Consider the following 26,732-nt stretch of genomic DNA (forward strand, 5'->3'; position numbering starts at 1 on the left):
CTTTGTAAGACCCTTAATTGCATTAGCTGCAAAGATATGAAATAAAAGAAACTGACAAGCCTTAAACAGCAGAATAAAACTAAGGAAGGATTCTGCACCATCTATGTTAGAAGACTGTCCTATAATATTTTCTTTCTCCAGACAAGTTCTAAATTAATTTTTCAAAAACAAATAAACAAATAATCTTCACTCAACCCTCTGCTTTATAATTACTATACACATAACCAGTGGGTTGTCTGCAGAATCTTTTGTTGTTCACAGGAATCTAATTATGTCATTCTGACTTGCATTATCTCCTACTGAACTGTAATATGGCTTTTATTCAGTTTTCAGTTCAAGAGAATATACTACATTTATTATATATATATATATATATATATATATATATATTGTCACAGGTGGCTGTGGGTGGAGCCCAGTCGGGACACCCAAGGGGACCGGAGGAGGGCTGGTGCCTCCTCCCGACCACGAGGGGGCGACCGTCTTGGTTTTGTTGGTGGCCTCAGGTAAGGGGCTTGGAAGCTCAACCCTGTAGGGGTCCGTGGCCACCGCCAGGTGGCGCCCCGGTGCCTGAAGAAACCTGGAGCTCAGCACTTCTGCCACACCAGGAAGTGCTGGGGGGAAGAAGACAGGAGACACCCGGAGGGCTTCCAGGTGCGCAGCCGGCACTTCAGCCACACTGGGGCATGTCTGCAGAGTAATGCCTGGAAGCAGCTGGAGCCCATCCGGGGTGTAATAAAAGGGGCCGCCTCCCTGCATTCGAGAGCGGAAGTCAGGTGGAAGAGGACGGAGCTGGAGAGAGGACTGGAGGCGGCCAGAAGAAAGGCATAAAAGACAGTGAAAGGCCCGGACTTTTGGGGGATCGGTGCTGGAGGCACTGGGACGTGCACTAAAGTTTGTGAATATTGTACATAGTGGTGGTGTAAATAAACGTGTGTTCTGGGTGCAAAACGATGTCCGTCTGTCTGTGTCCGGGTCCTGTTCACAATATATATATTGTGGGGAACAGCCCGGACATAGACAGGCAGACACCGTAGGTACAAAACCCAACACACGTTTATTCACACAGTCCATATTTACAAGTGAAAACACAGCACACAATCCACTTTCACCCCCAAAGTCCAGGCCTCTCAACCAATGCCTTCTTCACCGCCTCCACTCCTCTTCTCCAAGCTCGTCCTTCTACACTCCCGACTACAGACGCTTGCCACAATATATATAAACTGCTCAAAAAATTAAAGGAACATTTTGAAAACACATCAGATCTCAATGGGAAAAAATTATGCTGGATACCCACAGTATACTGATATGGACTGGATAATGTTTTAGGAATGAAAGGATGCCACATTGTTTGTTTAAATTGAAAATGATCAACCTGCAGAGGGATGAATTCACAGGCTCCCGGAAAATCAAAGTGAAAAAATGATGTGGCAGGCTAGACTATTTTGCTGAAATTTCATTGCATCAACTCCAAATAGTACTAAGTAGTTTGTATGGCTCCCACATGCTTGTATGCATGCCTGAAAACGTTGGGGCATTCTCCTAATGAGACGATGGATGGTGGGTCCTGGGGGATCTCCTCCCAGATCTAGACCAGGGCATTACTGAGCTCCTGGACAGTCTGAGGTGCAACCTGGTGGCCAGGCCTGGTTCTAGAGGCAAAGCTGCCATCGTGCCATTTAATTTCAGCCGCTCCCTCACCTTATAATACCTTCACTCGTTTTCTAAACCAGTGTATTTAAAATTAAACATTTTTGCAATTTTCTTAATGTCAAAAAAAATTAAAGAAAATTTCTTCGTAGGTAGAAGAAAACTTGACTTACTCATTTAACAAATCTGCGGCAAGTTTAATTAATTCACCAGTAAAATTCCAATTAACACTACAAAAACTTTTGATTGATGTGCTGCGTACTTGAGTTGCCACAATTCACGTGTTGCGACTTGCCCCTATTTCTTTGAAGCAAGTTACCGACATTTGACGGGAAAAGACGAGCCCCCCACCGAGCCTCTCCATGTTCGGCCGCCTTCGTGCATGCACCCTTTGCACGACCGGCAGAACTGGGCCTGTTGGTGACATCAGTACCTTTGCCTCCACTTGGTATTCACTAAAATTCTTATATTTTCCCCTGTGCTTTTCCCATTGTCTTTTCACAGAAGGCTGAGCTTAAGGGCGATTTATATTGATTTGCATATTCAAAGAGGCGTAATTCTGGGAGGAGTTGGGCGTTACATAAAGTGTGTGCACGAGTGTTACTTTTCACACTGACTGGGATTTATGTAGCGGAAGAACGAGGAAGTTGGCGAACACATAGATTCCTGCATCTGGATTTTTCTGTGCGTAAGCACATTTCGACTTTTTTGCTTACGTCATGTTATAGTGCAAATTTTACGCACGGCATTATGCATGAGGCCCCTGGACATGATCCCCTTTAGCAGCCTCTGAGATCATTGCATTGATGGGTCTTCTATTGACTTACAAAGGTCCAGGTTTGTTCCACAACCTTTGCCTTTTGAAATCAGAGTGGTCGATAGTCATGACCGAGGATAAGCCAGGCAATGAGGACACAAACAAACAGTCAAGAGGTAGGTGCAAGAGCTTAAGTGTTTTTATTCTCAAATAAATCCAAACAAGGTTTCAAAACTCTCAGGGCACTTCTGAATAAATAAATAAATAAATAATCCAATAAAACAGGTGCTCAGTGGAGGTTAAACTTATTCTTAGTGCTTTACAGAATGCTAAGGTCAGCAGATATTCTGGTGAGTGAGCTAGATAGTCAATATGGAACACATTTGCATTCATTTATGTCTCATTCCACCACATTATATGTTGAGTAAGGCAGAATGATAATATGAAAGCAGCATGTCTCTTCCTTCTCATACATATTGTGATGGAGGAATGAAGAGAGAATATGGCAAGAGGGCATTTTTCTTGTCCAAACCCCTAAGTGTGTGAGACAGAGAGAGAGACTATAAGAGACAAGTATGTCACACTTTTTGTACCATCATTGTCTATCTGCTCCACAGGGCTTATTGTCAACTGTACAAAGCTGGTGAAGAAAGCTGTGGAGATTCTGAATTTTGATTTCTCCAGTGCCTTCAATATCATCCAATCACCTCTGTTAAGGGCTAAACTCAGAGATATGCAGGTTGATATGCCTATGTTGTCCTGGATAATGGACTATCTGTTCAGCAGACCACAGTTTGTGAGATTCAATGACTATGTTTCTGATATGGATGTAAGCAACACTGGAGCACTACAACGAACAGTCTTGTCTCCTTTTTTCTTTACACCTCTGACTATAAATGTAACACCAGGTCATATCACTTGCAGAAATTCTCAGATGATTTTGCACTCATGGGGTTTATCAATAAGACATTAAACATAATACAGAAGTCAGGTGGGGAACTTTGTTTCTTGGTGCAGAAATAATTGTTTACAACTTAACATTAGCAAAAGTAAGGAACTGTTTATTGACTCTTGCCACTTTTGTGCACTCCTACAAGAACTTGGAGATCCACATTTGTGACAAGCTGGACAGGTTTTGTAACACTGTTAAACTAATTAAGAAAGGGCAGAGCAGGCTCCTTTTCCTTAGAAGGCCGAGCTACTTTAATATGGATAATGACATCCTTTAAATATTATGTAACTCTGTGATCCATCCATCATCCAACCCGCTACATCCTAACTACAGGGCCAAGGGGGTCTGCTGGAGCCAATCCTAGCCAACACAGGGTGCAAGGCAGGAAACAAACCCTGGGCAGGGCGCCAGCCCGCCGCAGGACACACACACACACACACACACCAAGCACACACTAGGGACAATTTCGAATCGTCATTGGACCTAACCTGCATGTCTTTGGACTGTGGGAGGAAACCAGAGACACGGCGAGAACATGCAAACTCCATACAGGGATGACCCGGGAAGCGAACCTGGGTTTCCTAACTGCGAGGCAGCAGCACTACCCACTGCGCCACCGCCAACTCTGTGATGGCTACTGCAATATTTTTGGCTGTGGTGTTCTGGGATGTTAACATCACTTCAAGAGAGGTCTACTGAATCAACAAGCTAATTAAAAGGGCAGTCTGAGTTATGGACACACTATGGACCCCTCGGAGTTAGGAGCAAAGACATAATTAAAACAAAACCGAACATGATGAACAATGATGCATGTCCTCTCTGTGACACACTAACACTGAGAACTTTCAGCCAACAAATTATTCAGCACTGTTGAGACTCCTTTATACTAACAGCAATACGCCTACATAATGTCTCGCTGTAATTGTGACTGTTCTTATTGTCTTTGACAAAGTCAGAAGTTATTCTGGTGTAAATCTGAGAGGGGTTCTTGGTATTTATTTATTATGCTTCTGTAACAAACTAAATTCCCTATTAGAACAAATAAAGTGGTATCTATCTATCCATCGATTATGAAGAGTGTTAGAAACTGAGAATATGGGAGACGTGTCTCTACCTTTCATTTTCTTAATGATTAAAGGTTTTACATTTAAATACATAACATTCTAATATTTACTTGCATATCGATATCAGTGATTAAGGAAAATACAGATTATGTTAAACATCTACTTAAATAAAGCACATTTCATATCTGGCAGGTACAATTTAAAACAGGTAAATATCCAGGCCCCATTACAAAATACTTAGTTAATTGACCCTCAGTTTGTTTCCATTTTGCATTGTACATTGAGAAGTTTGAATGTTGCTTCTAAATGTATACAGTCTTGACAAACACGATTCTTCAGGTAAGGAAAACTGAAGGTTGGAGGTAAGATACTTATACTAACTATTCTTGGCATTGTGAAGGTACGGGTTGGCTCCTTGCTTCTTTGGCGTCTGCAGGGCAACCTGACAAGCCCCAAATGTTTCTCCCACTGCTCACTTTTGGCCCTTGTGTGGAGATGGCGTCACTCAGGCCACTCCTATTCCAAAGAAAATGCTCAGTAGGAGCTTCCCATTACCTCCTCTGGTTTCCCTGACCCTGAGACTCACTCCTGACCCCCTACTTTACTCTTTAAGCTCGGGTGCTCTCTCTCTCTCCATCTTTACCTCTCTTCCATTTCCCTTTCAACCTCCTTCTCTCTCGATCACTGGCCAGTCTGTTTTCCTCCAATCTGTCTTTTTTTTTCTCCTCCCGCACTCACTCTTCCCTTTTCAGAGCGGTGACGGGGCATCAGTTAGGGCCATGGGTGATCCTGCACCTGTGCACTGTGTCCTACATCCCGCACTCGCCATAACCCACAAAGATACGAGTGTGGTGATTATTTATTTAAAAGATGTCAGTTAGCTTCTGTTTTCATGTCATCTACCTATCACAACTCAGACGAACACAAACATAAAACATCCATTTCTGGAAAGCGCAAAATGTGCCACTGAGATGCCAAGGTGGCAGCAACATGACAGCATGTGGTCTAAAGAACAGAATCTCATGGAACTAGACTGCAGTAAAAACTTTACAGTGTTTGAAAGGATTTGTTCTATACAACAGTAATGTCTGGGAATAAAAACTACTGTAGCATCTAAATAACAATAGCTCAACAATACTGGATTCATTAAATAAAGAAAAAAGAATAGAAAGTATGCAGTTCCAAAAATGTGGCAAACTCTCTAGACAATGGGAAATTAATAGAGACACATAAAACCATCCAAAAATAACATGAAAATGGACACAAAAGTCTGACACAACTGAGGCTGTCGTTTTACAGTGCATTCTCCAGATGTGGCTATCTGGTTTGAAAGGATGCCACTGATGGAATGGACAAAATGAAACTGGAGTATCATAAATATGGCAAACGGGAATAGAAGCCTCTTTGATGGAAACCTCAACTCCAGGTCATTGATGGACAAAAACATTCACAACATCTTCAAAGTGTACAGTATATGACATGACATATGTTTCAAATATCATAAATAAGATTAACCTCACGTATGCCCGAGTGAGTGGCAAGCTCAAAAGTGAATGCTGTCAATGAATTTATGTGCAGATGGATTTATGTGCATATTCTGCAGAACGGGAGATATTTATTGCTCTCACTGTGAAACTGAGACGAATTTTCCCCAAGATAAGGAAAAGAACAGTACATACTGTATGTTCATAGATATATAAACAGATATGTACATATTCATAAATACGCAATATTTCCCTGTTATTTTAATATATCAGAAATTCTATTTGATGAACCTCACAGGAATGACTTTACATTTTCTCTAATGGTTTTTAGAATTGGCAACTTCTTGTATTCCTCATGTGCCCATAAGAGTTACAGTTACTTTTTAAGTTATGATGGTATTACATATCAGATGTCTGACACCTTATATTCCAAATCGTAACCTTAGATCCTCAAATGAGTGTCTCCTTATAATTCCAAAAGCTAAACTTAAAAGAAGTGGTGAGGCGGCCTTCTGCTATTATGCACCTAAAATCTGGAATAGCCTGCCAATAGGAATTCGCCAGGCTGATACAGTAGAGCACTTTAAAACACTGCTGAAAACACATTACTTTAACATGGCCTTTTTATAACTTCATTTTAATCTTAATTTAACTTAATCCTGATACTCTGTATGTTCAATTCATCATAATAACTATTCATGGTGGTTCTAAAATCTGTACTGACCCCTACTCTCTCTTCTGTTTCTTTTTACCGGTTTCTTTGTGGTGGTGGCCTGCGCCACCTCCACCTACTCAAAGCTTCATGATGCTCCAACAATGATGGATGAATTAAAAGGCAGAAGTCTACATGACCATCATCATCATCAAGTCCTTCCGTGAAAACTCTAAATCCAAAGAGGACTGTTTCATTTATGTTTATGTATTAGGTAGAATGCCCAGAGGGGACTGGGTGGTCTCATGGTCTGGAACCCCTGCAGATTTTATTTTTTCTCTCCAGACGTCTGGAGTTTTTTTTGTTTTTTCTGTCCTCCCTGGCCATTGGACCTTACTCTTATTCTATGTTAATTAGCAGCAGCAGCTTTGGAGAAGGGAAGAAGGGTTAGCAACAACTACAGAGACGAGAGAGGAAGAACCACCTGGGCATTGAAGAAGCCAGACATATGAGAGGAAAACAGATTAATGGCTCCTTCAAACACACAGAAATCCGGAATAAGAGATGTTATAAGTCAGTCCTGCTTTGGCAGACAGGAGCCTCTATCAATCCATCCATCCATTTTACCACCATTTTTACCATAATATAAAAATGCTACAGCACTACTATCATGATTAATTAGTTAAAATCAAACTATCTACAGTAGCTTCCTTTCCAAAACAAATAGACACAAAATAGGCACTCAAAAGTGGAAACTAGTTCATTGTATGGTATGCACACGTGCAGTACCTCCACCACATAAAGGCAGCTTCACCTTACAAGTTATGCTCACCTGGACCTTTGTATTATAGTTGTAAATTTGAATCCCCATAGGATATCCGTGACAGCACATCATGAACATATAAACCCTACCTGAAGCCTCTTTACCAGGATCTGAATATAGCATCAAGAAATTAAGATTCTGTAATTTGATTCTTTACTTAAATCCACCTCTCACCTAAAATGGTTTGGCCATCTGGATTCTTTTTGTAAATTTATTCTTGTGTGTCTGCAACATTCTTGTCCCTCAGACTCATTCAGTTTCAGATTATTGGTCACCAAGTCTTTGCCTTCCTCACAATCTTCTTCCTTCCAATGCAAACCATCAAACCTCTTCAACCGGGTTGTCCTCCCTACTGTGTGCAATGCGCTTTTTCTTACTTTAGATGACTTTCTCCAGAACACATCCAACCCTGGCATTTTGAACATTTCATTTTATTTTCTTTCACTTAAAGACACCCCTAGCAGCCATCGCAGCCAATGAACATCTCTTCCACCTTCATTTCGATGACCCAAGTTTCACACCCATGCAGCACCACTGATTTTGTAATATGATATTATGCCATAATATTAATTAGAATATTTTTCTTTTTTTCAACAGTATGACATTCACTAAAATGTACTGCAAAAAATTAAACACCTTTTATACAAACTTTTACACATGGAGCACAAGACTTTCTATTTACTGAATTGCAGATTTATACCATCAGATAGATTAGATAACTTCAGTGAACCAATGATAGAGACTGAATTCTAAGACTTGACGTTTATATCCTTAACCACAAGAAAACACTATTTGCCAGCATGTAAGAGGGGACAAAAAAGCATATCATGAAATTTATACACAAAATAACTGAATGTAAAGGCCCTTTCCTGATTATCCATTTTGATGTAAAACGTTTCTTCCTCCATTGAGACTTGCTTTGCAAAGAAACATATACAAGGAAAGGCAAACATCAAAACAAATTCTAAAGGAATATGCTTTGTGAAATATATTGAACAGAAACAAAATTACCCTGCAAGTACAGCATAAGTGTAATCACATAGTATTGTGCGTAGATACTAAAGCTGTACTACAAAGATACATGTGCAGCTTATTAAAAATATGCTTAATTTGGAAGTATTTTTTATAATCACTCTTAGCATTCATACTATATCAATGCATTATAACAGCATAGGCAGATGGAATGCAACCTTTCCTTTCTTTTAGTTTCCTTGATTTTAAAGTACTTATATTGCAATTACTGAACATTAAATTGCAATATTTTTCAAGGTAATTAAAAAAAACAAAGACAACTAATCTCATCTGCTGCAGTGCTTACCTTAAAAAGCCCATGTTTTCTGCTGTGCTGGCCAAGCCAAAGCATACTCCCGGGCATAATATCAGTTTGTGGAGGGTCTATGACACGCTCATAAATCCTATTAAAAAATAATAAAATACAGTTAAAATCCTCACAGGGCACATCAATAATGTTGGTTAAATTGTATGGATTGCTGATTTTTAGAGCAGACCTTGAAGAAGGAAAGTCATGTTTTCAGGCAGCAAAACCTGTGTATTCAAGCACTAAAAAACACAGCTGCAGGCTATGTTCAAATAGACCATATAAGGGATATTTAAAACACTTATGAGGACCATTTTATTACATTCGTTAATGACATAAAGACTTTAGGACTTTGAGGATATCAGTAACAGATTTTCATCATGTTAGTTTTTGTGTTAGGGAAAATCTATAAAAAATATTGTCCAGAATATTTTAAATAGGATTGTGGATTACTCACCTGAAACTGGTTTTGGGACGATTACCACTGAATGAAAGCTAAAGGTATATCAGAATCATTTAGCAGCTTTTAAGCCATGTAGACAAGTTGTATGTAAAGGAATGACACAGAATAGCCTTTTCATACCAGGGCTCAACTACTTCAGGAGACTAAAATTAATGCTATTCTGTAAGTAAATCTGTATACTGTAATTGAATCACCCAGCTAATCAGTTAGTAAATAAAACAGGAAAAGTACTAACACCATTTTTTTCCTAAAATAACCACAAGTTTTGATCACAAGTTTTCAGAACAATGTATAAATGACCTAGTTCATGAAATGAACTCTTTAATCTCAAATACACAATGCTTCATTATTTATACTCATTCTGGAAATGATTAGGAATACCTGCACACCTGCTTATTCATACAATTATCTAATCAGCCAATCATGTGGTAGCAGCCAAATACATAAATTCATGCTGATACAGATCAGGAGCTTCAATTAATGTTTGTATCAAACATCAAGATGGGAAAAAGTGATCTCAGTGATTTCAACCATGGCATGATTGCTGGTGTCAGACAGGCTGGTTTTAGTATTTCTGTAACTGCTGATCTCTTGGGATTTTTCACACACATCAGTCTCTATAGTTTATTCAGAATGGTGTGAAAAACATAAAATATCCATTTAGAGGTAGTTTTATGGATGGAGATGCCTTGTTGATGATAGAAGTCAGAGAAGAATGGTCAGAATGGTACTAACTAACAGAAAGGCTACAGTACCTCAATTAACCGTTCAGTATATAACTGTGGAGCAGGTGAGCAGAAAACTACCTCAGAATGCACAACATGTCGAATGTCAATGGATGAGGTACAAAAGCAGACGACTACACTGGGCTCCAACTATATACCAAGAATAAAAGCACACTTTGGGCATGAGCTCACTAAAACTGGACAGGTGAAGACTGCAAAAATATAGCCTTGCCTGATCAATCTTGAGTTCTTCTGAGGCACTCAGATGTGGCACCAACAGCATGAATCCACGTACCCAAGCTGCCTTGTGTCAACAGTCCAGGCTGGTGGAGGTAGTGTAATGATATGGGGAATGTTTTCTTGGCACGTTTGAAGCAGTTAATACAAATCAGTCTGAATGCTATGGCCTACTTGAGTACTGTTGTTGACCATGTGTATCCCTTCATGGCCAAAGTTTCCTGCTCTTCTAATGGCTACCTCCAGTATTAAAATGCACCATGTCACAAACCAATGTGGTCTCCAATTGGTTTCATGAACATGACAATGAGTTCAGTGTTCTTCAGTGGTCTTTCTGGTCACATGATCGGAAACCAGTTGAACACCTTTGGGATGTGATAGAATGGGAGATTCACAGCATGAATGTGATGCTGAAAAATCTGTGGAAATTGTGTTATACAATCAAGTCAACATAAACCAGCACCTCAGAGGAATGTTTCTAATATCTTGTGGAATCCATGCCATGAAGAATTGAGGCTGTTTTGAGAGCAAAATGGAAGCCAATCCCAATATTTGTATAGTATTCTTGATAGTTTCATCAATTAATATGAAATGCAATTGAAAAATTTAGTAATATATCCAATAAGCCCTAATCCCCTGAGATAGTGATTCTGAAGTTCATTCCTGGAGGAGCCCTATGGCTGCAGGTTTTTTTTTTCAAGGCACTGCACACTATGTGCCATTCTTAGTTTAAATTTTTTCTTATATTTAGTCGTATCACCTATAAATATTTCTATGAAATTTATAGCATTTGATTTTTTTGACATAGCTTATATTTCTTTTGTTGGTCTCTCTAACCCCTTGTAGACAATGGTCGCGAAATCGCTTCAAACCACTTCCGGCCTGAATGCAGCTGACGTGGTGTATGTATCCCGCCAATGCTGGCTGATGCATATTCGATATGTACCAAGGATACGTATTTGAAGCATTGGTCACGCCATCTAGCAGTCGTAGCCGAAACTACATCCTCCTGATGGAAGCGAAGTGTTGCCGTGGCTGTGCATGTGGATTTTGGCTTCTAATTTCAAGAAATGGCCAAATTTGAGGTACGTTGTGCCAAGATAAAAATACGTACCAGCTTATTGTTTGCTTGTGTGCTATATTCAACTTAACGGTTTCTACTTAATTTAGCATCTGCTTGACAGCAAAAACACAAATAGTTTCTTTTTGTATAATTGTAAATAAATCTAGGCAACAAGGGGTTAAATGTAACCTTTTATGTAGAGTAATTGTATCCAAATACCGATGATTAGCAATGAGAAGTGCAGACACAGGTGCAAATGTTGAATGCTAAAGTGGAACAATGTACTTCAGTATCCTATTCACTTGACTGTTCATTTGTGAGAAATATTTTTTTTTAATGAGCAGACAAGTGCATATAGCACTGAAATGCATTGTTCCACTCTAGCTTTCAGTGTTTTCAGTGTTTGGAGAAAATGAACGAAGCAAACTCAATGGAAAAGGATAAATTAAAAAGAAAATAACAAAAGAAACGTAAGCATTTAAAGATTTTTGCAAAAATTGAAATATTTCAGAATTTCTTAGAATGAGAGAATGAAAAGGACAGCTCACTAAATAATGATTCAATTAAAAGTAAGAAAGATAAACTGATCGTGAAATTGTTTGGAATAAAAAACCTGCAGCCACAGGGGTCCCCAGGACTAAACTTGAAATCTACTGCTCTAACAGTTCTGTTCCTGAAAGAAGCCCTACTGTTTAAAGAATAATCTGCTGTGATATCTTATGGTACACATAAGATGGAAGAATCCTATCCCACTCCTCAATGGAGAAATGGGGTGCTCTATCTTACTAAAAAAATACCAAATAAACATATATACCTGATGAGGAACAGCTTAATCAAAAAGTAACATATTAATGTTGTCCTTAATGAACTGAGCATGCCAAACCATTGCAATTGTTTGGTTGGTACAGTGATTGATTAGTCGATGCAATGACTGATTGAATGATTATTTCATATTAAATATTTTTCTGTGTCTGTTCTATAGTGGGGTGGTAGAAAGGGTATATTGTCTTAATAAGTTATAATATATCAATTGGAATTAAACCATTAAAAAAAGGTATTACAAGAGTTTTCTCAGAAAGCACCCTAAAGGTAGACTGGTCCTAGACAGAAAAATATACAAGCAATAAATTGAGTAATGAGGAATAGGAATATTGCAGTCTCACTGAAACCAGAACCCATAACAATGACAACCACCCATCTCAGAAACAACAAATACAACTATAACTGAAGACAAGAGAATGGATGACTGTGGTATAAAAGATAAGTTATCTTGTCCATACCTATTTATATCATGAACATGCTAAAAAAGAGGAGCCAACTAATGTAAGAAAAAACAGAAGATTATTAAAAACAGTTAGTCCCTGTTTTTTGCAAAATTATTTCAGGAATAAAAAGATGAAACTATTTGACCAAGAGTCCAAACAATATGAAATGAGCAGTCTTTTCTTTTATATTCTCATCACTATAAAGACCAAAATAGCACATGGGCACAATTCAAAGAAGGTGTTGGGCTACATTTCACGCTCTGAGGCATACGATACCTCAGAGGCCATGATTAGGCCATATAACACTTTTGCCAGGCTGTTCCTTAAATCACGTATGCAATTTTTATCTCAGTACTATAGCACCTGATGAAAAGAATTAGAAAAAAAAAATCCAAAATTGTGCTGGGAAATTGAAAGCTTGGCCTGACTGAGCAAAGTTTTCCCAAATCTTTGAGATTTTATTTCAGAGTCAATACGTTTCTGATAAGTTTCTAAACAGCAGCTTTCTTTTATGCCTGTTACCATGGAAGCCATTTACTGTATAAGTGAACTTATCTTTGCCTGTAGCAGAGAAGCACATCCTTACAAACCATACCTGCCACAGCTGCCATCTATCAGGCAAGGATAAAAAGAGCTCAGACTTTTCAAAACCTACGTCTCTGATCATTACAAAGATATTTGAGAATGTCATAGTTAGCCTCTGAAAGCACAAGTGTCAGTTTGAGAAATGGAAGTGATGCTTCATAAAACAGAATAAAAGAAAAATACAATTCAGTGAAATGGGCAGTGCATTCAGATTTGCACAATAAGAACTATCTTCAACAGTATTCAGTGTCATCGCAGTAACTGAGTAAGTGTATTAAATGGATGACCCACTGAAGTGATTATACAGCATCTGAGTATTTCATCCTACAGTATAATGGCAGTTTTCTCATCACTAGGCTTTTCTGCAGATTTTTGTATCTGCATATGTTAAAAAAATGTTTATTTTCATTGCTGGTTGCTCCTTGGACATCTTGGCCTAATGCTAAACTTCTCTTCCAAAGAGTGTTGTAATCAACTGCATATTAACTTTGCATTTTCCCATACACACCGGTTACCTATGCAGTCACTGATAGGTAAAAAGTGTAGGCATTTGCTAAATTCTACCACTGCAACTAGTTCTCAAAATATAACATAATAATAATAATAATAATAATACATCAGTCCATTTGTTCTGTAACTATTTTCATGCTGAAAAGTCAGTCCTTTAACTGATAGCTTTACGATGAAGGCTGGAAACAACCTCAGAAGGAGAGCCAGGCTATCAAAGGGCATACTTGTGCACTCGTACTCATTAATATATGGCCAGTCTTCAGTTTTCAATTAGCCTAACAAACATGGTACCAAATGCTGGTACAGTGGTTTATACTACTGCCTCACAGACCCAATGTCTTGGGTTCAAACCCAATGTCTGGATGCTGTTTGTTTTGAGTTTATACATTATCTCATATATGCCTGGGTTTGTCTCCAGGTAGTTTGCTTTTCTAAAATAAGTACAATGGTTCTGTGTGTGTGAGTGGGTCCACCCAGAGTTGGTTCCTGGTTATTACCCAAAATTCCAGGAAGATTCTTTGTCCCCTATGACCCTACAATAGGTTAATTAGGTTTGAGAATGTTTGGGATGTGTGAGGAAAGTGACAGCAACTGGAAAAAACTTGCATTAAAAAACTAAATTCCAATGTCACTATTACTGCTCCCAAATTTGTACCTAGCACTCTGCAGTTATATAGTAGCAGCACTATGTAGTACACCATAATGTCATCTAGTAATAATAATAATATGATTATTGTTAGTACCTATACTTTCTCATCTTCTGTTCTGGTGCAATGAAGATTCAGATAATCAGGAAGTGAAGACATTCTGCACTAAAATCTTTCAAAGAATGTATTATGCTGTGCTCATAGTGTACCATCATCTGTACACTATTTACTGTTTAATAACTTGTAGACTACATTTTATTTTTTTCCCTTGCACTCAGTGAGCGAGGCCAATGGGTGATCAGTTATATATATTGTCACGCACGCGAGAGTAGGAGACCGGGGACGGATTTTAACACACCTGGGAAGACATACGCCGCCATAAGCCGGCTTTGCCCGCAGTACGTTACTTCCGCCCTTCCTCCGCCATCTTGTCCTGACGTCATCGATCCCAGCCTCCCTCACAGTTCCTTCCCAGCATTCCTCCACTTCCGGCTCCTACTTCATAAAATGGCCACCAACGCCATGTTTCGGCGTCGCGCATATGAACTGTTTAGTTTATATTTTTGACCTGCATTTTCTTTTTTTATTGTGGAGCATCTACAATATACGGGGCCGGAAAACCCCAAACCTTTATGTTGTGTCCTTCTCCATCTTTTACAGTGGCGTAGTCGGCAGGATAGAAGATCCTTAAATATGACTGAAGGACAGGACCTAAACATCGTGTTACAGAGCATGAATGCCCAACTCCAAGCTCTGCAGCAAGCGCAGGCTAATACCACCCGGGAGTTGGAGGCAACGAAGGCCAGGTTGGCAGAGGCCCAAAGAGCCAGAGCAGACCCGCCCAAGCTGACGCCTCCCCCTCTGGTACCTATGACTGACGCGGACGACGTCGAGTCTTACCTGGGTATATTCGAACGGACGGCCACTTGGAACGAGTGGCAGCGGTCCGAGTAGGCGTCCATATTGGCCCCTTACCTGAAGGGACCCGCGCAGCGGGCCTATTATGACCTCCCAGAGGAGGAGGCTGCGAACTACGACACCCTGAAAGCGGAGATCCTGGCCCGCTACGGCATCATGCCGGGCCAGCAGGAGGCAGAATGGAGGAACTGGCAGTTCGACCCAGAAAAACCTGCCCGGGCACAGGCCTTCAAATTCTGGGGCAAAATGGGGCACTGGCTACGGCCAGAGGGACCCCAGGCCCGGAGAGTAGTGAAGCAGGTGGCCTGTGAGGGCCTAGTGAACGCCAAGCCCAGTTCCCTCGCCCAGCACGTCCGGCGGCATCCCTTCAAGGATATGCCGGGTCTCCTTGAAGTCCTCGAGCACCAGCTCGCGGTTCTCCGAGTCAGGGGGTCAGAAAGGTCAGCTCGTGGGAACCGACAGGGACGGGCAGCCACCCCCGAGCCCTCTCAACGCGCTGCGGAAGTGCCGTCAAGGCCTAAAGAAAAGCCGGCCTCTCCGCGCTGTTACAAGTGCGGCGAGACCGGTCATCTGCTGCCAACCTGTCCCCTGAACTCGCTGTGGAACTGATGGACTGCTCCTGGGCATCAACCGAGAGGTACTGTACTCCGTCGCATCCCTTGGCGAGTCCGAACACGGGAGTGGTGTTATTAAATGGGCACGCGGTGGTGACTTTGTTCGATTCCGGCAGGAACATAACCATTGTGACTCGCCGTTATGTGTTACCGCGACAATGGCTGAAACAACACCTACAAGTCACTTGTGTGCATGGAGGGACCAAGTCGTATCGTTCCGCACAATGTTATATCACCTGGAAGGGGGAGTTAACTAAGTTGATGGTTGCTGTGTTGCACGAACCCCCCTATCCAGTGATTTTGGGACATGACTGGTCGGAGAAAAACTGCGGTAAGACACACGCCGCTCCCGGAGCCTCGTTGGATCTGGTTATGAGGGGCCAAGGCGCCCCTCCCGCGGTCTCCACGCCGTGCTCTGGGGCAGGCCCTAGTGGCGCTGGTGGCTCAGGGGACGTTTCCGTGGTGACAGACCCTGACCCGGAAGACTCCGCCGGGGAAGGGACTAGCCAGGGAACTATTCCGGGGTCCAGGCCACAGGACCCTCTGGGTACCTTGGATCACCAATTTCGTCCACGCCGCCTCATTTAAGAGGGAGCAGTGGAATGATGATTCCCTGCGGTTTGCCCGGAATGCGGTGGTTCTGCCTAATAGCTCACAAGCCGACGGTTCCACACCACGCAAACCCTTCTTTGTTCTTGAAAATGATCTGCTGTATCGGGTGGCAACCCACAAGGGCGAGGTGCGGAAGTTGCTGCTAGTTCCGCGTACCTTCCAGCGGGAAGTATGCGAATTAGCTCATATTCACCTCCTTGGCACCCATCTCGGGGCCGAAAAGACCTTGGAGAGGATCAAGCTCCGTTTTTACTGGCCTGGGATTAACGAGGAGGTCTGGCGCGTCTGTCAATCCTGTCAGGAGTGTCAGACCCACCAGATTCCCAGGAGGGACCGTGCTCCTCTCATTCCTATACCCCTGATCGACATCTCCTTCGACAGAATAGGGGTCGACTTAGTAGGACCCTTGGAGCCCTCAAACCGTGGCTATAAATACATATTAGTTATGGTGGATTACGCCACCCGATACCCAGAGGCGGTTCCCCTGCGCTCCACTAACACAAAAAACATCGCACGGGAATTAGTTAATTTGTTTTCCAGAGTGGGTATACCCAAAGAAGTCCTCACGGACCAGGGTACACCCTTTACTTTGGATATGTTCAGGGAGGTGGCCAGATTACTCAGAATAAAGCACCTGAGAGCGTCTGTCTATCACCCTCAGACAGACGGGTTGGTAGAGAGGTTTAACCAGACGCTTAAGCAGATGCTCCACAAAGTAGTCAGCGCGGACGGTAGGAACTGGGATCAGCTCCTCCCGCTAGTGCTTTTTGCCTACCGGGAGGTACCTCAGGCCTCTACGGGCTTCTCCCCTTTCGAGTTGTTGTATGGGCGACAACCCAGAGGCATTTTGGATATACTAAAATAGGGCTGGGAAGCCGAGGCCCTCCCCTCCTCTAACATATTGAAGTATGTGGCGCAACTAAGTGACAGGCTCACAAAAATCAGACCCCTCCTAAAAGACCACGTGACTCGTGCGCAGGCAGCGCTGACCCGGTGTTACAACCGCAACTCCGTCCTTCCGGAGTTCCGCCCGGGGGACTGAGTTATGGAGCTCGTTCCTACCTCTCACTCCAAGTTGCTTGCTCACTGGCAAGGGCCATACGCGGTTAAGGAGCGAAAAGGACTGGTCGACTATTTGGTGAAACAACCCAATCGTCGACCAACTGAGAGGATCTACCATGTAAACTTGTTGAAACCCTGGAAAGATCGGGAGGAGCTTCCCGACGCCCATAGGTCCCTCTCCCTTTCCTCGGTGATGACCTAACCCCCAAACAACGGCAGGAGTTAACGAATGTGATCCGAGCCATCCCTGAAGTAGTGAGCGAGTCGCCTGGCCGGACCTCGCTGATTGCTCACATAATCGTCGGGGAGAGGTCCTATAGACTCCCGGAGGCAAAACGCGCTGAAGTGGAATTAGAGGTGCAACGAATGTTAGATATGGGCATTATCGAGGAGAGCCATAGCCCTTGGTCCAGCCCTATCGTCCTCGTTTCCAAGCCAGACGGCTCCTGGAGATTTTGTAACGACTTTAGACGTCTGAACCAGTTCTCCAAATTCGATGCCTACCCGATGCCCCGCATTGATGACCTCCTTGAGAGGCTGGGTACGGCTCGATACTTGACTACGCTTGATATGACGAAAGGGTACTGGCAAATTCCCTTAACGGCATCCGCAAAAGAAAAAACGACCCTTAGCACCCCTAGTGGACACTGACAATACAAGGTCCTCCCATTTGGGCTGCACGGGGCCCCCGCAACCTTTCAACGTCTGGTGGATAGAATGCTGAAACCCCACCAGTCCTATAGTGCCGCCTACCTGGATGACGTCGTCATCTATTCCGGCATCTGGGAAGAACATCTATTGCAGGTCTCTGCTGTCTTCACAACACTAGCTAAAGCCGGCCTCCGCATAAATCCTCGAAAGTGTTTTTTTGGCTTGAAGGAGGCCCAGTATTTAGGCTACCTCGTGGGACGAGGACAGGTGAGACCCCAGTGTTCAAAAATTAAAGACATCTTGGAATGGCCCCGTCCGAATACCAAGAGGCAGGTGCAAGCTTTCTTGGGGTTAGCGGGGTACTACCGCCGGTTCATGCCCCGTTTCTCCGAAAGGGCCGCACCCTTGACCAATTTAACAAAGAAGGGCGCTCCCTTATACGTGGTGTGGAATGACAAGGCGGAACACGCATTCAGTGACCTAAAGAAGGCCCTTACATCGACACCTGTATTAAGGACGCCCGATTTTGGGCTCCCTTTAATTCTCCAGACCGACGCTTCGGACACAGGCCTAGGCGCCGTGTTGAGCCAAAGCGTCGACGGTGCGAACACCCCGTGATGTACCTCTTGGGCTTGGGCTAAGGGGGGGATCATGTCACGCAAGCGCGAGTAGGAGACCGCGGACGGATTTTAACACACCTGGGAAGACATTCGCCGGCAGGGAATGGCGGGGTACTAACTTTCTCCCTGTGCTTTCTTTCAGAAAAAAAGATGCTCCGCCGCCATAAGCCGGCTTTGCCCACAGTACGTTACTTCCGCCCTTCCTCCGCCATCTTGTCCTGACGTCATTGATCCCAGCCTCCCTCACGGTTCCTTCCCAGCATTCCTCCACTTCCGGCTCCTCCCTCATAAAATTGCCACCGACGCCATGTTTCGGCGTCGCGCATATGAACTGTTTAGTTTATATTTTTGACCTGCATTTTCTTTTTTTATTGTGGAGCATCTACAATATACAGGGCCGGAAAACCCCAAACCTTTATGTTGTGTCCTTCTCCGTCTTTTACAATATATATACATATATATAAATGACCTCCGGAGACTTTTGATCACGTGAACGTGTCTGCAAAAAGTGCCGTCTCCTGCCCTGCAAAAATACGCACAGGAGTGGAGGACCGACAGTGCCATCCCGGCCGGTTAATGGCAGGGACGTCTCACCAGTCTACACGAGACCCACCGTGACGGTCCCCAAAAGGCGCTCATATCATCAGCGAAGACGTCTCTCTACACTATATAAAAGAAAAAGGCAAGTTTCCTTTCTTTACACCTTTTTTACTTTTATCCCAAACAAAAGCCTTTCTCTTTTAACACTGCAGAGGACACAAAACTAATTTTCTTTAATTGCTGGTAATGCCGGTAAGGCACATTACCACAGGCAGAAATTTGGACGTTCACATAGAAAATGTAATTTCTATACCACAGCCGTCGTGTAGTGCCTTTCAAAAGGGATCTACTACCGAGAAATGATCCATATACATTTTAGCTGCTGTTAGTACTACTTAGATAGATAGATAGATAGATAGATAGATAGATAGATAGATAGATAGATAGATAGATAGATAGATAGATAGATAGATAGATACTTTATTAATCCCAAGGGGAAATTCACACACCTGTTGTGTTATACCGTCTTTAAAATGTAGTTTACTCAAAACCACTCCAGTAGTGCTCAGTGTATCTTTACTTCTTAAAACGTTAATGTTTTACTGTTTAATAACTTAATAACTTTTTATTTTTTTCCCTTGCACTCAGTGACCAAAGCCAATGGGTATTCAGCTATATATATTTACTGTATATATATATATATATACTAGCAAAATACCAGCCAGAGCGAGAAGTAGTGTGTTAAAGAAGCAATAAAAAAGAAAAGGAAACATTTTGGAAATAACGTAACATGATTGTCAATGTAATTGTTTTGTCACTGTTGTGAGTGATGAGTGTTGCTGTCATATATATATATATATATAAATATAAATATCTATACTAATAAAAGGCAAAGCCCTCACTCACTCACTCACTGACTCACTGACTCATCACTAATTCTCCAACTTCCCGTGTAGGTAGAAGGCTGAAATTTGGCAGGCTTATTCCTTACAGCTTACTTACAAATGTTGGGCAGGTTTCGAAATTCTACGCATAAGGGTCATAACTGGAAGCTATTTTTCCCATATAATGTAATGGAGTCTTGAGTTGAGATGGCGTGGGGCGGAGTTTCGTGACATCATCACGCCTCCTACGTAAGTACGTAGAGAACAAGGAAGAACTCCAAACAGCGATGAGCACAAAACGCCATTTCACAATTGAGAAGGCAGAAAAACATTATGAAGCAAATGATGCATACAAGCATATTCATAAGTACAGCTACTGCGGAAACAAAGCACGGCGTGAACCGTAAGTTTATATTAAATTAAGTTCATAGACAGGCTGCCACTAGCGTTTGTAATTTAGTGCCTGCCCATATAAGGCCGTCCATCAGCGGCAATCCAATACAAACACTGCCGTAAATGTTCACGGGTGAAGGACTGTGCTTATGCAGAGGAAGATGAGATGGTCAGGGTGGTGTTTGGCACAAACTCATTGAAACTGCGAGAGAAACTTTTAAGTGCCGGGTCTTAGCTGACATTACACGAGATGGCACCAGTACAGCTGGGAACCTTCGATGCAAGAACACCAAGCGGCTCACGTGAACTGACGCAATGCGCAGACAAAAGCAACAGTTCCAAAGAGTGCTGAACAAAACCAATTACACAATTGAGAAGGCAGCAAAAAATATGAAGCGCCTTATACATACAATCATATTCATAAGTGCAGCTACTGCGAAACAAAGCACACGGTGGAAAAAGTGAATGTCCTGCTAAAGGAAGACAGTGTAAAAAAAACGTGCATGCAGTTTGTCACATCTCAGATAAAGAGGAAGACGAGCTGTTTATTGATGCAGTAAGGAACTAATCGATGAATGAAACCTCTTATCTTTACAACGATTGACAAACACGGAATGTAACTTGAACACATCCTACAAATACGAGCCTGATTGAAAGAAATAATGATAATCAAATCCTTGATGACAGCAACATTCAATAACACTCACAAAACAATTACTGTATATTGACAATCATGTTACGTTATTTTTAAAATGTTCCCTTTTCTTTTCATAACTTCTACTTCTCCACTGCGTTACACGGTATATATATATAAATGTATATATATACCCCGATCTACAATACATACTTTAGCATAGACAAGCCACACGCTGTGGCGCAATTGTAGAGTCTTCGCCTCTAACGCCGACATTCGAGGTTCGATTCCCGAGAGGGGGTGTACTGACTATGTACGCGCGCTACCTGATTCATTTTACCTTCGCATCTCCTTGGTTTGGGACGTATGAAAAAATATTAGGTTAACGCAGAATCATGTTACGTTATTTTTAAAATTTTCCCTTTCTTAGCACAAGCACAGCTGAGAAGCTTGATGCATGTACTCCATAACGCGTTAAAAATAACGATTTAATCACACTTTCAATTCCAAGCAAACGGAACTTTTGTCAATGCATGATTTCCTGGTACATCCATTACACTGATGCACACATCACAGCTACAAAAATGTTAGAGTCGGAATAAAGCGCGTTCCTACGACTGATCATTTCGACTACCCGAGCGAAGCCTTGATAAAAGCATGGTTTTGTGCACACTGAAAAGCAAGCAAAATTAGATGCATTACAGAAAGCGGACTTTGTGGCTCTTACTGGGGATCATTGGACTTCCGTGACCGTTAGTAATTCTAAATACATCTAATTACAAAATGTTCAATGATCACACTGTTTTAGCCTAATGTACAAAATAATTTTGGCTAATGTTACTCAGAGTTTAAAGAGTAAGCTGGTCAAATTACCTTTTATGTTTCTGACTTATTTTTTTAAGAAGAAAACTGCACTTTATTTTGAAATTTTGGTTATTATTATTTAAAGACAATACTATTCTGAAAATGTACTTAAAGTACTTAAACTACCACTTTATTTTTAAGTCTGCCCAATTTTAACCAGGGATGATATTTTTGTTTCTGTTTTGAATTCAAATGCAGTTTAAAAGCTTTTTTTCAGAAATTAAAACAGCTTCAGTTTACAATATTCATGTCCATGTCTATTATTTGATTCTGTCGCCCTCTAAAACCGTTTTAAATAAAAAAAAAAACATTTGCATTTGGGGCAAATTTACGTGTGCGATTACATACGATTAATCAAGATTAATTCTTACACAGCCTCTAATTAATTGGATTAATTTTTTTAATCGAGTCCCAGCCCTAATATATATATATGTAGATATATATATGTAGATTTGTATATATATGTGTATATACAGTATATATGTAGATATGTATATGTTGTATATACAGTATGTATATATATGTGTGTGTATATATACAGTATGTGTATATATGTATATGTATATATGTATGTGTGTATATGTATATATATATAACTGTATATATGTATGTGTATAGATGTGTGTATATATATATATATATATATATATATATATATGCCAGCAACACTCATGACAATGACAAAACAATTACATTGTCAATCATGTTACGTTATTATTAAAATGTTTCCTTTTCTTTTTACTTCTCCGCTGCCAATCGAGGTATTTTGCTATATATATATATATATATATATATATATATATATATATAATATAAATAGATAGATATGACAACACCACTCATATCAATGACAAAACAATTACATTAACAATCATCTTACGTTATTTTTAAAATGTTTGCTTTTCTTTTTCATAACTTCTTTAACACACTACTCTCGCCATGGTGGTATTCTGCTAGTATATATATATATATCTATACTAATAAAAGGCAAAGCCCTCACTCACTCACTCACTCACTCACTCACTGACTCATCACTAATTCTCCAACTTCCCGTGTGGGTGGAAGGCTGAAATTTGGCAGGTTCATTCCTTACAGCTTCCTTACAAAAGTTGGGCAGGTTTTATATCGAAATTCTACGCGTAATGGTCATAACTGGAAGTAGTTTTTCTCCATTTACTGTAATGGAGATAAGCTTCAACGCCGTGGGGGCGGGGTTTCGTGTGACATCATCACGCCTCCCACGTAATCACACAGTACGTAGAAAACCAGGAAGACCTCCAAAAAGCGCTGAAGAAAACATGCATTATATAATTGAGAAGGCAGCGAAACAATAAGAAGCGAGCGAGTGACATATACAACCATATTCATGAGTTCTGCTACTTCGGAAACAAAGCACGATGTAAAACTACACTTTAAATTAAGTTCATAGGCAGGCTGCCGCTAGCGTTTGTAATTTAGTGCCTGCCCATATAAGGCCGTCCGTCAGCGCAATCCAATAGCAAACTGCCACTAAATATTCACGGGTGAAGGACTGTGCTTATGGAGAGGAAGATGAGATGGTCAGGGTGGTGTTTGACACAAACTCAGCGAAACTGCGAGAAAGTTTTAAGTGCCAGGACTAAGGTAACATTAAATACAGCCATGGACATAGCACGAGATGGCACCAGCACAGCTGGGAACCTTCGATGCATGTACACCGAGCTGCTCACGGAACTGACGCAGTGCACAGATAAAAAGCAACAGTTCCAAAGAGCTGAACAAAACCGAATTACACAATTGAAAAGGCAGCAAAAAATATAAAGCGTCTGATACATATAAGCATATTCATAAATCCAACTACTGCGGAAACAAAGCACACGTTGGAAAAAGTCAATGTCCCGCTAAAGGAAGACAGTGTAAAAAACACGTGCATGCAGTGTGTCAGGTCTCAGATAAAGAAGAAGACGAGCTGTTTATTGATGCAGTAAGAAACGAATCGATGAATGAAACCTGTCATCTTTACAATGATTGACAAACACGGAATGTAACTTGAACACAACACATCCTACAAATACGAACCTGATTGAAAGAAATAATGATAATCAAATCCTTAATGACACCAACACTCAGTAACACTCACAAAACAAATACTGTATATTGACAGTCATGTTACGTTATTTTTAAAATGTTCCCTTTTCTTTTTCTAGCTTTTTTAACACACTACTTCTCCTATGATACGCTGGTATATATATATGTATATATATATCCCGCTCTACATACTCGAATAATGGATACTTTATTCGCCATCAATGATTGTTTTGGTAAAGCCATACTCAGTGTATTCATTAGATGAACGGTAAAAAAGTAAGAGCGAGGGGAGGATGACTTATTGATGCATGCAGGCTGTAGTGCGCGTCAACTCTATCTGAATTGCGCGATCACATTTGAAAAAATATATCTTTTCAAGTTCTATTTAGTCCATATGTGTCAAACTCAAGGGCAGTGGGCCACATCCGGCCCGGCGTGTAATTATATCCGGCCCGCGAGATCATTTTATATACTGTATTATTGTTATTAAAGCCCGGGTATATGAAACGCTGGTAACACAATAAACTACAGATCCCATAATGCAGCGCTTCAGCTGCCTTGCCGAACACTTACCGCGTTAATCAAGTCTAGCTTATGATGCTGCAAGTTATTGCGGCTAGCTCACACGATGCTGAAGAGAAAAGTTGATTCTGAAAATAGAGCCTTTAAAAACTGATGGGAGGCTGAGTATATGTTTACTGAACCCGTGTGTCTCATTTGTGGAGCTAATGTGGCTGTAATTACAGAATTTAATCTAAGACGGCACTACGAGACAAAACATCAGCGTAACCTGAATGCAATTCAGAAGATACAGAAAACAGCATAATTAAATAAGAATCTGACACTTCAGCGGACGTTTTAACCCGTGCACAATCACAAAGTGATTTCAAGTGAAGCTGCTTTTATGGGAGACACAAATGCACCAGTTCACCTTGCCCCACTTTCCCTGTTGCCAAGTAATGTTAAACCAAGTCGTCACTATGGTGTTCCCAAATACGCACTTTGCTGATAAACCGAGTGCACTGCGCACTGAGTTTGCACGGCGCTTTGGTGACTTTGAAGAACAAAAAAAGTCGGGAGTCATCTGTTTTAACAAGCAGCGTATTGCACTAATACGAAATAGCTGTGTGTGTATATATGTAGATATGTATGTATATGTATATATATGTTTATATATATGTGTGTGTATGTATGTATATATATATATGTATTTGTGTGTATATATGTGTGTGTATGTATATATGTATGTGTGTGTGTATATGTATGTGTATATATGTAGATATATATATGTATATATGTGTATATGTATAGATATGTATATATATATATATGTTTATGTGTGTGTGTGTAAATATATATATATATATATATATATGACAACAACACTCATCACTCACAACAGTGACAAAACAATTACATTGACAATCATGTTACGTTATTTTCAAAATGTTTCCTTTTCTTTTTCATTGCTTCTTTAACACACTACTTCTCCGCTGCGAAGCGCGGTTATTTTGCTAGTATATATATATATTTACACACACACACAAACATATATATAGACATATCTATACATATACACATATATATACACACACACATATATACATACATATATATATATATCTACATATATATATACATACATATACATACACGGGCGGCACGGTGGCGCAGTGGTAGCGCTGCTGCCTTGCAGTTAGGAGACCTGGGTTCGCTTCCCGGGTCCTCCTTGCGTGGAGTTTGCATGTTCTCCCGTGTCTGCGGGTTTCCTCCGGCGCCCGGTTTCCTCCCACAATCCAAAGACATGCAGGTTAGGTGGATTGGCGATTCTAAATTGGCCCTAGTGTGTGCTTGGTGTGTGGGTGTGTTTGTGTGTGTCCTGCGGTGGGTTGGCACCCTGCCCGGGATTGGTTCCTGCCTTGTGCCCTGTGTTGGCTGGGATTGGCTCCAGCAGACCCCCGTGACCCTGTATTCGATTCAGCGGGTTAGAAAATGGATGGATGGATGGATATACATACACACATACATACATACACACACATATATACACACAAATACATATATATATATATACATATACACACACATATATAAACATATATATACATATACATACATATCTACATATATACACACACAGCTATTTCGTATCAGTGCAATACGCTGTTTGTTAAAACGGATAACTCCCGCTCTTACGTGCAAGTCTGCGTGGATATTATGAACTATCGTATTTGTTCAAGTTCTATTTAAATTTTAAATAGAAGGAATTTTTATTTAGTCGACAGAAATATCTTTGGTAGGAATGGTAAAAACAGACAGGAATATTATTCCTGAATAAATCAACTCAAACCTTAAACAACTTTTGCTCTCCATAAAAATATATCCTGTCTAAATTATACAAGTTAGAAATAAAGTAAACATTAAAAGAACAAACATTCAAATTTCTTTACTCTTATGTAATTTTATATTTTATAAAAATAAACTTAGATTTTAAATATCCCAAAAGATTTTGCTCTCCATAAAAATATATCCTGTCAAAATTATACAAATTCAAATATGAACATGCTGCATAACAAAACCTGGAAATATAAATAAAATGTGTTCCTTTCAGCAATAACAAATCAAATCATTCAGTTGTCTTTGCTCATATGTCATTTTAGAGCTGGACGCCTGGCATC

The 26,732-nt window shown here is 40.8% G+C and overlaps 1 protein-coding gene across 1 annotated transcript in view; it reads right to left on the reverse strand.

Annotated features, from left to right (window-relative positions):
* The window catches only part of LOC120526187 (protein kinase C-binding protein NELL1-like), a 1,449,010-nt gene that overhangs the window by 1,041,724 nt on the left and 380,554 nt on the right, over positions 1-26,732 (reverse strand). The window contains exon 5 of the mRNA XM_039749219.1: positions 8,701-8,797. Within this exon, the coding sequence (XP_039605153.1) occupies positions 8,701-8,797 (97 nt within the window). The remainder of the gene's footprint in view (positions 1-8,700; positions 8,798-26,732) is intronic.

This window comes from Polypterus senegalus, chromosome 1 (assembly GCF_016835505.1).
Source record: "Polypterus senegalus isolate Bchr_013 chromosome 1, ASM1683550v1, whole genome shotgun sequence".
Taxonomy (NCBI): Eukaryota; Metazoa; Chordata; class Cladistia; order Polypteriformes; family Polypteridae; genus Polypterus; species Polypterus senegalus.